This window comes from Pyrgilauda ruficollis, unplaced genomic scaffold (genome assembly GCF_017590135.1).
Source record: "Pyrgilauda ruficollis isolate IOZ18807 unplaced genomic scaffold, ASM1759013v1 scaffold20, whole genome shotgun sequence".
NCBI lineage: Eukaryota > Metazoa > Chordata > Aves > Passeriformes > Passeridae > Pyrgilauda > Pyrgilauda ruficollis.
In genome coordinates this window covers 5,889,815-5,903,166 of record NW_024519207.1, presented here as the reverse complement: position 1 = coordinate 5,903,166, position 13,352 = coordinate 5,889,815, and the positions used below count along the sequence as shown (strand labels likewise).

At 36.5% G+C, this 13,352-nt stretch overlaps 1 protein-coding gene across 5 annotated transcripts in view; it reads left to right on the top strand.

Moving 5' to 3' along the window:
- DGKH (diacylglycerol kinase eta) overlaps window positions 1-13,352 on the top strand; it is a 158,091-nt gene that overhangs the window by 129,891 nt on the left and 14,848 nt on the right. For 2 of the 5 annotated variants that reach the window (XM_041466915.1, XM_041466918.1), the window contains 8 exons: window positions 1,312-1,425; window positions 1,724-1,858; window positions 2,951-3,117; window positions 4,239-4,344; window positions 5,169-5,261; window positions 9,427-9,546; window positions 9,946-10,054; window positions 11,445-11,575. In XM_041466915.1, coding sequence (XP_041322849.1) covers window positions 1,312-1,425; window positions 1,724-1,858; window positions 2,951-3,117; window positions 4,239-4,344; window positions 5,169-5,261; window positions 9,427-9,546; window positions 9,946-10,054; window positions 11,445-11,575 — 975 coding nt within the window. The remainder of the gene's footprint in view (window positions 1-1,311; window positions 1,426-1,723; window positions 1,859-2,950; window positions 3,118-4,238; window positions 4,345-5,168; window positions 5,262-9,426; window positions 9,547-9,945; window positions 10,055-11,444; window positions 11,576-13,352) is intronic. The other 3 variants (XM_041466917.1, XM_041466919.1, XM_041466916.1) reach the window with 2 other exon arrangements.

The following is a 13,352-nucleotide window of genomic DNA, read 5'->3' as shown; positions in this document are numbered from 1 at the left end:
TGAGCACGGCATGTAATTTTGGCGTCCAGCTGGAAACTTGACCTGCAACAGGAAAGGAGTCAATTTGAATGTTGATCCACACAGATTGGTTTGCCTTTAAAAGAAAAAAAAAGAGAAAAAAGAGATTGGTTTTCAGTATAGATATTACTGGTGGAGAGACACAGCAGAAGACTTGGTTGAGTTTTTCCTGTCCTTTTGCTGAAATGACAACACAAAATAATTGAAATTTTACAACTACTTTTTCTTAGCACATGCCAGAACTAGCCCTGTAAATATCAGTTACTGGATCAGGAACTCTCCACACTTTTTATCATGGAACAGCAGAATCACCATCTTGGTTCTTTTCAAGATGTTCGTATGTGAAAAATGGAAAAAAATCCATTAAAACTGGAAAAAAAAATCAAATGGAGAAACTGTGATTTTCTCCACTCTGGTCTCAGGTGTTACTGATACAGCTTACTCTGCCTAAGGTGCCAACTGAGGGAGCCCAAGTACTGCTCACAGGGTGATCTCCCTACCTATTAAACTCTTACTGGAGTGATTCCTCCTGCTGGTTTTTCTCTCTCATTGCTCCCTATTGCATATCAAGATGAAATGGCCAAGCTCCAAGTGACCTTAGCATGGTAGCACCTGGGAGACCCAGCTGAAGTCCAGCCCAAGATGTGCCCTGAGACTGCAATCCCCGGCAGCACAGCAGGTGGCGAGACTTCCCGTGCTTTGTGAGAGCCTGTGGAAATTCAGCACCTCGGCTGCACAGGAGGACATCTGTTCCATACAGAAGTCGTTTTCTTGTTTACAGTGGATAATTATAGACAGCACAAACAAGGCTGTCTTCAGTATCAAAGCTCTGTTAAACAAAGCAGTGCACGGACTCGGATGTTCGTTTCCAGAGAATTCAGAATACAAAGATAAGCACTTCTGATAAGATAAGGAAAGCATTAATTTCTCTTCACCTACATTCAAGAACCTCTTAGGTATTGAGTACATTACCCAAGAAGAGATTTTAATTGGCCTTTCATCTTGCCTTGAAAAACATTTTTAATCTGTGTTCTGAAACATGCCATCTTTCCTATATAAGGATATGCCTTGTCATCCAGATATTTCAAATGGTATCAGCATTGCTGTTTTGAATATTTGCCTCTTGTCTGTGGTATCTTACTCCTATGACTGGAGAAACAGTATAGTTATTCTACAGTAAAGAATTTAGAGCATTTAAATGTTGAAAACAAATCTGTAAATGAATCTGTGTTTCATAGCAATCTAAGCACTGGATTTGCAATCAAAAAATGGAATACTTTCTTTTCCTCACAGATATTTGGAGCTCCATCATTTGATGATAAAATCTTGGAGGTTGTTGCTGTATTTGGAAGCATGCAGATGGCAGTGTCCAGAGTCATCAAACTGCAGCACCACAGGATAGCTCAGGTTTGTTGCTTACTTGCAAGCATGCAGGATGGTTGGCAGCAGTTTGGGATTCTGGCAAGTAGTGGGACTCTCGACGACCACCACCCTATACATTAATAAAGCACTGACATTGTTTTGCTTTTAGCGGGTAACAAATTGTCTTCAATGATGAATGAAGTATAGGAGAGCTTAATTCCTGAGACAGCTCTGGAGAGAAGCCACAGCTCCTCGTAATCAACAGATTACAGGTGGCCTGTCAGTCTCACTGGTATTTATTGCCCTGTAAAATAACATGTTTGTTCTTTTTGTTCTTTTCCAGTGTCGGTCAGTAAAGATCACCATACTTGGTGATGAAGGGGTTCCAGTGCAAGTCGATGGAGAGGCATGGATCCAGCCCCCGGGAGTTATTAAGATCATACATAAAAACAGAGCTCAGATGCTAACACGAGACAGAGTATGTTGCAGAAAGAGCTGCCATTGCTAACACTGGTTTCTGTAATAATTTGTTTCAGTTATAACGTGAACAAAACAGTACTTATAAAAATATTTTATAACTATTTACGTAATTCATACAGTTACTTACAGTGATACAATTTCTATAATGAGTCAGATAGAGAATTAATTTTTTGTATAAGTGGCAAAGTTTTGTTAACTTTCATTTGTTTTATTAGTGCTAATCCTATATTCTTACTAATATATAGTAAGAATGGTCAACATTTTATCTATTCCTCCCTCCCTCCCCTTCTACTGCTTCTTTCTTTTTCTCTAGGTGTGTTATATCAGTCACGTACTGGAAGTTGTAGCACACTTGCATAAATAGCAAAGTTCTATACTGTCCATTTTCCAGAATAGCTTTCTGCAGATTTCTCTCTCTGTCCTACCAGTCCTCCCTCTCCCTCATGAGCCAGTCTCAGACAGAAGAGACACAAGTACAGCCTAGTCACTAAACCACTGGAGAGTTCATGCTTGTCTAGGATTATTGTGTGAAAGGTACAACTGCCCCTCAGTTCTCCATCCACTAGCTGGATCCTATTTAGGGTGGAGTTCAGATGGAATTTGAACTCTATTTTAGTAAATTTGTTTTTTTCTTCACCATTTTTAATATTTGAATTCTGTATCAGAATAATATTTGAATTTCTATCATGATATCCACACAAAAGGTGCTTGTGTCAGAGAATCATGAAATTCTAAAATAATTTAGGTTGAAAAATACCTCTGAGGTCATTGAGTCTGACCATTATTACTGTCGTTGTGTTCTTACTGGTTTGGAAGACACATTTTGAAGACTATGAGGAGGAGACAGAGAACAAGCTTTCAGAAGTGGCTTACTTGCTGTACTAAGTTTTAAAAACTTTAGGTGTAAAATTATTATTTAATCGGGTATCGTTATTTATATAAAATTAAATCAAGCACCTGTTTATTCGTTAAGTCAATTTTAACTAAAATAATATGTAATTTAAATTTATGTAAAATGTAAAATTAAAGTTTTTAATGAGTAAAATACTCCCAAGTGCTGTCAATTGAATGTGTAATTCATCTTGATTAGGCCTTTGAAAACACCCTGAAGTCTTGGGAGGACAAACAGAAGTATGATTCCTGCAAACCTGTCATTCGATCTCCCTTGTACCCTCAGCAAGCTGTTGAGTTGGCTACAGAAGAAGAAGTTGCACAGATCCAGTTGTGCTCACAAGCTGCAGAAGAACTTATTACCAGGTACAGTAAAATTAATAAGTTGGATTGGCAACCTAGACACCAAGACTAAATTATTAATGCAAATTCATACAGAGACTTAGAAGAATACATTTTCCCTGGTTTTTGATTAAAGTTTTGTTGCCACTGTATCAGTTGTTTTTTTCTAATTTAAAAATTTTATTTTAAGGCTCAACTTCTTTTTGTGTGCTTTTCCTATGTATTTTTAAACATTTAATTTATGTGATTTTGTGTTGCTTTTTGTTTTTTTTCTTGTAAAAACCAACTTTCTGAAGTAGTAACTGAAATGGAAAACTGTAAACCTTCTTTGCAAAAATTAAAGCTTCTCTTTTTATGACAAAGCAAAAATATAATTGGGAATTAGTGGAAAAAAACCTTTAGAAGTCAACTCTAGAAGTCAGCAGGATGGACATTTCAGTCACTCATATAGGCTGAGATAGATAAAAACTTTTTTTAAATCAGAACATTTTATAAAACTGCTATTCATTTTATCATAAATATTATCTTTAGCATCAAAATCACCAGTAATATAAGAAAGGAAGGGCTACATACTCTCCTTATACTGCAGTCATAGACAAATAATTTAGTTTATCAATTACCCAAGGTGAAGTTTAGCCAAGACATCTTAAAAACATTACTGTTCTAGAGATGGTCTGGAGGTTGTAGTTGCAATTGGATCTCCCATAATCTTAAATGACTGCAGCCAATTTTCATGTCACATCTGAAGGATATGCCTTGTGAAATAGGTGTAAGGGCTTTTAAGATAATTTCAGTTAAGTTATTGCAATGTGCTAGAGTTTTCCTCTGTAGTTTACTTGAATTAATAGGACCAACATTTTTTGGTCCATTTCTTTGTATAGTATTAGTGTTCTAAGGCAAATAAATGTATCTCAGTATTTTGTAGCATCATAACCAATCTGTGTGATGGATATAATTTCTATGAGGTGCTATATTGCTTGAAGAAATACTTGCCTTTCAATTTTTTGTTATAAAGGACTATAATTTTCCAAGTGTTTTGTGAAACATATTTTTGTGTATTTTCTCATCTGATGAAGTTGTGTACTCAAGAATTATTATTTAAAGAAATTAAGAAACATTATTCTCCTTTTTAAATGTGTTTGTAGGATCTGTGAAGCAGCAAAAGTACATGGCCTCTTGGAGCAGGAACTTGCTCATGCTGTTAATGCCTGTTCACATGCATTAAATAAAGCCAACCCAAGGTTTCCTGAGGTAAAGAACTGAGATTTATACAAATAAGCTATAACATCTGTGTGCACAAGCTTGTGGCATGGGGACTGTATTGTCCCCTGTCCCTGTTTGAAAACAAGTTGGATGAGAAGGCAGAAGATGCAGCTTCTGCATTCCCCACTGTCCTCCCCACCTGGTTCTGTGCAGGCATAGCCTCAGAGAGGGTGGAGGCATGACAGAGGCTGAACCAGAGCTGTTATTACATAAAGGTCATTTTCTGTGGATGCTTTCACAGAAATTTTCATGCTTGATTGCTATCCAAGTGCTATACAGAGAAGGCAAAGGGGCTGAGGGGAATGAGTTTCCTGATTTCTCTCTTCACACTGGATAATCTGGGTATTTTCTGGGATTGGACCCAGAACTGATTAATTATGTAGAGCCTGTCCATATCTAACCTAAATTGACACAGGGTAAGTATGTTAGTTGACCTTTGCTTTTTGACGTATGCTTAGTAGCTTGCTTCTGCTGAGGATAAGTGAAAAATCGAAGTCAATAGTAATTGTTAAATGAAATTCACAGCTCTTCTGCTGGCCTTTGTCATACATGGATTGATATAGTGGCTGATCACCTGATGATCTTCAGGATCGTATTAAAGCCATACTAAATGAAGTTGAGGAAAAGACAGCAAATAGATACTACATTTTTGGTTTCTATTGTCAGTGCTGAACAGGTTGTGAGTTTAGAGCTAAACTGATGTATATTTCTCCTAGGAGAAGGCACTTAACATCTGTGCTGTAAGGTGAAAGTACTTATTCTCAGTCTGACTTGCACCACTTCAAAGAATGTGTATGCTTCTTATTCCCCAGAGCCTTACCAGAAACACTGCCATGGAGATAGCTGTCAATGTGAAGGCCTTACACAACGAAACAGAATCTCTGCTTGTAGGAAGAGTTCCTTTGGTAAGGTCACAAAGTACATGGTTTTATTCCTTCATTCAGATCATCTGTGATTTGTTCTTTGCTGATGTTTGTAAATTGGTGCCACAGTGAGGACACACTGCAAGGAGCTCTGCAAAGTTGGTAGGAGATGATTACACTGTACTTTTGATTGGATCAGAATGAGTTTTGAAATCTTCTCTTAGGCTGGCATCCATCTTACCTCACTTCAGATAGCTAAGTCATTGCTTGGACTCTTCTTGTTAAAAGTCAGTGGAGAGAAATAGGAATGCTTGGGAAGCTGATTCACAATCAGCTGTCTTGGAGGCGTATGTTAGAAAAAGATGATTTATCTTCTGGAGATACAGCATTTAAAAGAACTTCTGGAGAACTCTTATGTGACCATCTTCAGAGTTTAAGGGGAGCCTGGGGTGAGAGATGTTTAGACTCATACAGTCAACTTCTGCAGACCTAATCTGGGCAAGTAAATATCACTCACAGGTACTAATATCTCTCAGGAGTTATTTTATAATCTTCAACTGGTAAACCCCTAATGGTACTTGAAGACTTTGCATCTTCTCTGGCAAGTGTTTGTGCCTAAAATGATACAGATTTCTCAGCAATTGTATCTGGATGTATAATTAGAAAATTTCTCTATTGACATTGTGAAGAGAAGAAAGATGTCAGGTTTTCTATGCTGGTCCAGTTTTACATTAAGAAGATAGTAGGAGCAGTTATGTTTTCTTTAGATTCAAAAGCAGATTCATTACTAGCTTTTTATATAAGTGTTGTAATTAAAAATGGATATTAATAGGAATATTTTAATTCAGCTGAGTTAGGATATAATACTGCAGGTTCACATATCATACAAACAAGTGATAAATCTGTTTTAGAGTAACTAAAAGTAAATATAGTCTAAAGGCTAATAATTGTTTAAGTTATAGAAATAGTCAAAGATTAGGTTCACATGTTTTATTTTACAGTGTTTTCAAAAGGAAAGTTATTTCCTCAGATGTGTTTGTCCAAGAAAAAGGAAAAAACACCTGCTGATTTTTTTTCAAATTGCTATTGCTAATCCCATATATTTCAGATTTAGTGGGGAATTAAAATAGAGACTTTAAAAAAAATTAAATTGTTTTACAAAAGTAATTAGAAGAAAACATTTAAGTTGGTGATTTCATACTAGGACTGGTAAAATTTTATTGAGACAGTTTGGAAATAATGTTATTATGGAAACCTTCCCATTGAAACATTACCTTTTATGCAGCAGGTTGTGATCTCATTGTGTTGTTGAACTGGGCCTTTGTTCACGCTCCAAAGCTTAATTAGATTAATTTTTCTGTTTCTGAATTTTTACATGCTGTACTTCTGCTTCTTGTTATGATTATGCAAATGTCTTCACGAGGCTACATCAGGCCCTTTTTTTAGTAAAAAGACTGTTTGGAATGTACCAAGACAATATTCCAGAGGTGTTCATTACACTCATTTGACATCGTGCTCACTTAGATGAGTATTTCAGTCACAGTAACAAGGCATCCTGGTTAACCTTGTTGCCATGTATTTTATAAATGCTGCAGTTGCCTCTATGTTGGTTCCTCATTCTATTAAAACAGAGAGAGATGAAGTGTAAGATGTTGCTTGATGCATCAGCACTCCCATCATAAATTGTTCTTCTAAGGATCTTTCTCTGATAACGACGGACATTCTTTCTTTCATATCTTCCTCTAATTTTTTGGTGTCTTCACTTCTCCCACATCCCTCTTTCCTGTGGTCAAAGCTCTTGAGAGCAGTAAACTCATATCTTTGGTGCTTATACTATTTGGTTTAACCCCAGCCAGTGACTAAACTAGGACGCTTTGTAAGCTGCTTCTTTGGCTGCCATTTACTGGCTATTGAGTTTTGGTCTTACAGCTCCTGAGGAAAAGAAAAAAAACTGTAAATAAACATAAAACAAGTCTGTGGTTCCTTTCACCTCCTGTAAGAACTATGATTAACAAATTCATACAACAGTAGGAGCATTAAATCACAACAAATGGTAAAATACAATCAATTATCAATTATTTCTTTAGTGAAATGATAATAACATAGCATCACAGAACGATTTGAGGTGGATGTGACCTTAAAGATCTTCCAGATCCAACTCCCTTGCCATGAGCAGGGACATCTACGAGACCAGGCTGCTCAAGATGGGACAATGTACCTGATTTGTGGGATCTCTCAGATGCTTATGGCTGGCATACAGTTTGGAAAAAATTAAAAATACTATATTTTGTCTATATGGCCCTGTGTCCATTTTTTAATTTTAAAAAGCATTTCCAGTCTGGAGCCAAGCACAGTTTTGAAATGGATTAAGTTAAAAGTATGACAGACTGTTTCATTTCAACAGAATAAAATTATCTAAACTCACTGAAATAAGATGTTTTCATATCAAAAATTTAAATAGAGAAGGAATTGAAAAATCGTTTATTTTTATTTCTTCATTCATAGTGTGAATTTTTATCTTGGAAATCAGACATTCCAAGATGTTGTAGGAGGAGAATTTGCCCTGAATTGCTGATTCTTTCTATACCAGAATTATTATTTTGGATTTATTTCAGGAGCACCATCAGATGAGCATTATTTTGTCCCCAGGCAAAATGTTTCCCTCTGAGAATCAAGCAATTAGATAAGTACTTGTTGAGAAAGGCAGAATCCTTTGCTTCATTCTTTTATAGAAAATAGATGACTTGAGTAATTTCTCAGAAATAAAAACACAAGAAAAGTTGTAACTTCTTCAAAGACAAGTGGCTTTTCCCCTGTGCTCCAAATAAACTGTTTAAATGGGAAAAAAAAAAAAGTCAAAAGATCAAAATCTGCTTATGGACACCAAATTTTCTGAGCTTTAGCAGAGAAAATAACATGATAGCAAAGGGAGCTTATATTTCCAGTGTCATTATATTAGACGGTAAGATCGTACAAAAGATGGTCTCTCCTTTGAAAGATGGGAACATATGCAGACTACTGAAACAAAGGAAAGACATTTTTGTTAGGTAGGATAAATTAATGGGGTTTGTAATTTATCACTAAACTCCAACAGTGTCAAAATATTTTTCCAGAAATGGAGATCCAAGATTTTCTTATAACTCCATTTAAAAAATGCATTCACTAGGATGTAACAGAATTAGATCTTTTCAGAAGGATATTCTGCACTGCTTTAGGATTACTTTTACTTCAAAGAGAGAAATAGATGTTCAGATTGCTTTATTAATGATTCCAAGCAACTTGGTGTAGGATTCAACTCTTTACCTCAAAATGGTGATTCAGCAATTCCAGCTCAAAACGGCTTTTCAAGGTATCAGCTACCTTCCTTACCTCTTCCACATGGGTTCCCTCACACAACAGCTGCAGAACAGTTTACAGACTGGAGTTTTAAATGAAACAGGCATCGCTGTGGGGTCCTCAAAGTCTTAGTAGAGCCAAATTCAGATGCAGCGTCAAGTCCCAGTGTTTTTACACAGCCACCACTGTCTTTTTCCCTTTGGCCTTTACTGATGTCCTTTACTGATGTTTTTGTCTCCTGCCTGGGAGTTCTTTCCACCCTTAGCCAGAAGCAATGCCTATTGCTCCTTGCCTCACCTATTTGGAATGGGTAGTGCAGGTATCATATCACCTCTAGAATACCTTTGGGAATGCAAATCTTCAGCAAGATCCATTTCTTCATACTTGAACATGAGAGAGTGATCAACCATCTGAGCACATTTGTAAAAAATAATGAAGGCTTATTACCATCTACTCAATTTTTGTACACCACTTTTCATACAAGTATTTTTCAGCTGCTTACTCTTCTCGTCAGGTTTTCTCTTCCTTCTGTAGGTAGTGTCCATTTCTAATGTGTCCTTGTAGTAGTGTTATCAGATAACTCTTGCTCTGTAAAGCAGTGAAGGATGTGCAGTGAAGGATGACACAGATTGACAACTATGCCCAACTGGTCTGCACCAAATCCCTTTGTGATTGGGACTGTAATAAATGTAGTATGAGGGTGGTCTCACACATCTCTCAAGGAAGGTCTAACTTTGGAAGATTATTTGTCTTCACAATTTGTTGACACTCACCATGAAGTAGTCATCTGTCTGTGTGTGGTAACAAGATATCTAGACTTAAACCTCATGAAACTAAAAGTCCTCTATTTTTCTGGCCTGTTTATAAACAGCAGTTAGAAGCTCCCCATGAAGAACTGTTGTCTGATGCTTTGCACAGTGTGGAAATAGAGTTGAGAAAACTTGCTGAGATTCCTTGGCTTTATTATGTTTTTCAACCAAATGATGATGAGGTAAGTGTGAGTAACACATTCTGATTTTAACTGAATTTAATTTTCTTTTGATAGGGAAAAGTAAATTACAATTTTTCCTGATCTCTTGAGGCACTTTCAGTGGTGTTGCTGGATCATTTCTGTCTGCTGTGAACAGCCTTCTAAGCTTAGTGCTTTTTTTTGGTATTTTATTCCCTTTGAATGTAAAGGTTTTGATTAATAAATAAATACATGAAACATATATTTTAAATTTATATTTATTAATACAAAAATGTATAGAGTTAAATCCTAACATTATTCTTTACAGAAGTAAATTTGGGTCTTACTTTTTGCGATTAACTATAAATTACCATCACAAGCATATAATTTAACTGTTGTTTTCTCTTAATTAAAGGTAACTATGCCTCTTTTCTCATGCAGGATCCCCCTCTGGATTATGCTAAAAGAAACAATAGAAGTACAGTGTTTCGTATAGTGCCAAAGTTTAAAAAAGAAAAAATTCAGAAGCATAAGACCAGCCCTCAGCCTGGTATGTGTTTTGAAATTGCAAGAAAAGTAGTAACATTTGCAGTAAATGTGATTTTTATGGGATTTTTTTGGTAAGAGGCGACATGACTTAACTAAGACTAAAGTCAAAGTGGAAAGCACCTGAGCTAACTGGCATCTTCATTAGGATAAATATTTCTTTCAGTGCATTTGGAAAGCATTCAATAGGACCCCAGTACTCCCAAGTGAACCAAAGAACTACTGTGAAAATACTTTAAAAGTTTTATCATGCAACAGGATCTGTGTCTTTGCTGGTGGTTACATTTGATTTACTCATAGCCCTACAAGCCATGGGTAAACACATTGTTTCCCTGTGATGCTCCAATTCATGTTTTTCAGGTTAGTTTTAGGTGTGAAATAACTTTTATCACACTGGTTTAATTAACCAGTTATTCTTAATTTTTGAGTGGGTTATAGGTTCAGTAAGTGAGACAGCTCAAACAAAAAATGATGATAGTCAATATTGTTTTTTTAATTAGAAGTTGAACAAACTCCACCCTCCTCTCTTCACATTTTTATTTACGAGCTCACTCCTTAAGATTATGTCCAGGACATAATCAGTGATTAGATGGTCCTAAAACTGTTTCTATGTCTTTATTCTTTCAATGAACAGTTGATCACAATCTACAAAATCTTGCAGCTGTTGATCAGATTTAAGTTTCAGATTAGACATCAGATTTCTCTTCATTATAAAGTGAAGCAATCAGCATTGAATGAAGTTGCAAAATTATAGCAATAAGTAGCATAACTATTTCTTTAATATATGTGGTCTTAATGGGACTAATGTGGGCAACTAACCTTAGAGAACAATGTTTTACAGAGAGCTTTTTAATGGCCTATGTAACACAGTAGCTTAAAGAGTACTTTTTGTCTTAATTAAGAATACTAGAATCTGTTAATTAAAACTGGACTTGCTTGCTGCCATTGCTGTATTTGAGGTACAGTCGCTATTTTAATTTTACATGTTAATTAGTTTTTGAAGGCTTCTCCTCTCCCTGGATGACTACTAATAAATTAATGGCATAAAGCAGAACAACATTAGACTTTGCATCACTGATCCTAAGCTGGTTTAATGTGAATTTGTTGGGACATGAGGTTTTAAAGGCTTTACTGAAGAAACTGGAGTAAAGCTGAAAGCATGGCTGCAAAGCAAAGAACCCCAACTTTTTTTAGATACTTTCTTGTGTTAACTGCTAACCTGTAACCTGCATGTAAAAAGGAAATTGTCAGTTTTTGTGGAAAAGACACCTCTAACCTTTCCCTTTGCTAGCACGGCAATTCTACTCTGTTTTCCACTCTCTTTGGCCTAACCTTTGCTTGTGATGCATTTGAGCATGTAGAAATTAAGGGGGTTTTGCTCTTAACTTTGGTAGTTCAAAAATGGGGCACAGATGAAGTTGCTGCTTGGCTGGATCTGCTCAGTTTGGGAGAGTACAAAGAAATCTTCATCAGCCATGACATCCGAGGCTCTGAGCTTTTACATCTGGAAAGGCGAGATCTTAAGGTATTTCCTTTGTGCTACTTTTCTGCTATTGACCATTTTCTTTGACAAAACAACAACCAACTTTTCTTCTTTCCCTGCACTTGTCATTGCTTGTAGCTTGGCTTACACTGTGCAAATATGCAATAAACTAACATGCGCTGTCCTTGGGCCTGACTTTCTGAAGTGCTGACTTGAACTCACAACTGAGAATATCTGTGTTATCCAAAATTTCTTTTTTTTTTTTTCCCACCTTATGCAGAATGATATGATGCAGTAGATGCAGTTTATGTCAGAAGGCATAAGAGAAGCACATTTGATATCTTACTGGCATCTGTGTAATACAATGTTTTCTTCCAGAGTTCACTGTTTCCATTAAACATAATCAGTATGGATCAGTTGATGGTGGTTATAATTATTTCTAATCTATCTCCTGCAGGGGCTGACCTGCTCCACATGATTTATTGTGTATATATTGGACATAGTGGGTGTGAGAGAGATAAGCAGCTTAATAAACTGCAGTATTTGGCTTACATGGCGTTGGTGTTTGTGTGTCAAAATAGGTTTTCTCGTCGGTGACCTACTTCTGATTTTAGCTGTACAGATTTTTAAAAAAGAGTATTTTGTTTCGACTCAAAATTGTAAAACCTTTTTCTGCTGAGGTCAGATAGATAAATTTTGCAAGGAGAAACGTTATCCAGCAGTTTGAGGCTGTTATTTGAGCTTGCTCGTCCTTTTCAGGAATGACTTAAGTGCATCCATTATATGTAATAGTGGTTATATCTTTGGGGATTCATTAAATGACTTTTTCCAGGAACTCGGTAGTAATGAGTTCTTGGTAATGGGTTTTGCAACTGCTTTTAGCACATAAGGGAGGAAATAGGATATTGTATAAATTGCAAACATTTACATTTAGAGTGCAAGTCATTGTTCTAGCCACAGTGCAGTAGTCTCCAGGTAGAGACAATATTTTCATACAAATGTGTTATTTTATGTAAAGTTTTTTATATTGTGTGAAATCCTGATGTTATAAGGTAGTGCTTGCATTGTGTGACTGTTGCAATAGGAAGCAGCTGCTGAAAATAGCTGTGTTTGAGATAATCTGTTTGGCTGTTTTGTATTAGTTTACTCTTTGGTATTAGATCGCCTAAGCTTCCTACCATGGAAGTTAAATTCCTTTCTTTCAGGATGGTTTCTGACAGGGAGGGACAGTTTAAAAAAAAAACTTTAAAACTTGCAAAACTTTAGAAATAGAAGACTGTCCAAGCAATCCACCATAGTGTTCCAGTGATGGATGTTGCAAGTCCCTGTTCTGAATGAACTTAAAATTCAGCTGAGAAACTCAGCATCACACAATGCATAGGTTTGCTAAAATGTTAAGAAAATTTAAAAAGTCCAACTTGTTGGAATAAATTATGGTGGGTAAGATCAGCGTTAAACTGGACATGGCTTCTGGCCGTGCCTTATTTCTCACGAGTACCAATTTGACTGCATGCCCAGTGGACTGGCACTTAAACCAAGTAAATATCTGCAGCAGGGCAATTATCAACCTGTTATCCCTGTTGCTAGGGCTCACGTTGGTTCAGTGTATATAAAATCCCATCACAAAGGTCTGTGCCATGAAAAATCTAAAGGCTTGTCTTGGAGGGCCTGCAGAGAGCCTACTGTTTCCTCTATGCAGTGCTGCCTGGAGACAGGTAGGATGACGAGCTGCTCTACACAGGCTGCCAAGGGCATGCCCTGAGCTAACCAAAATCTCACTCCAGAATCGCCCCATGTGCTCATTAGCAGATGATGAGAG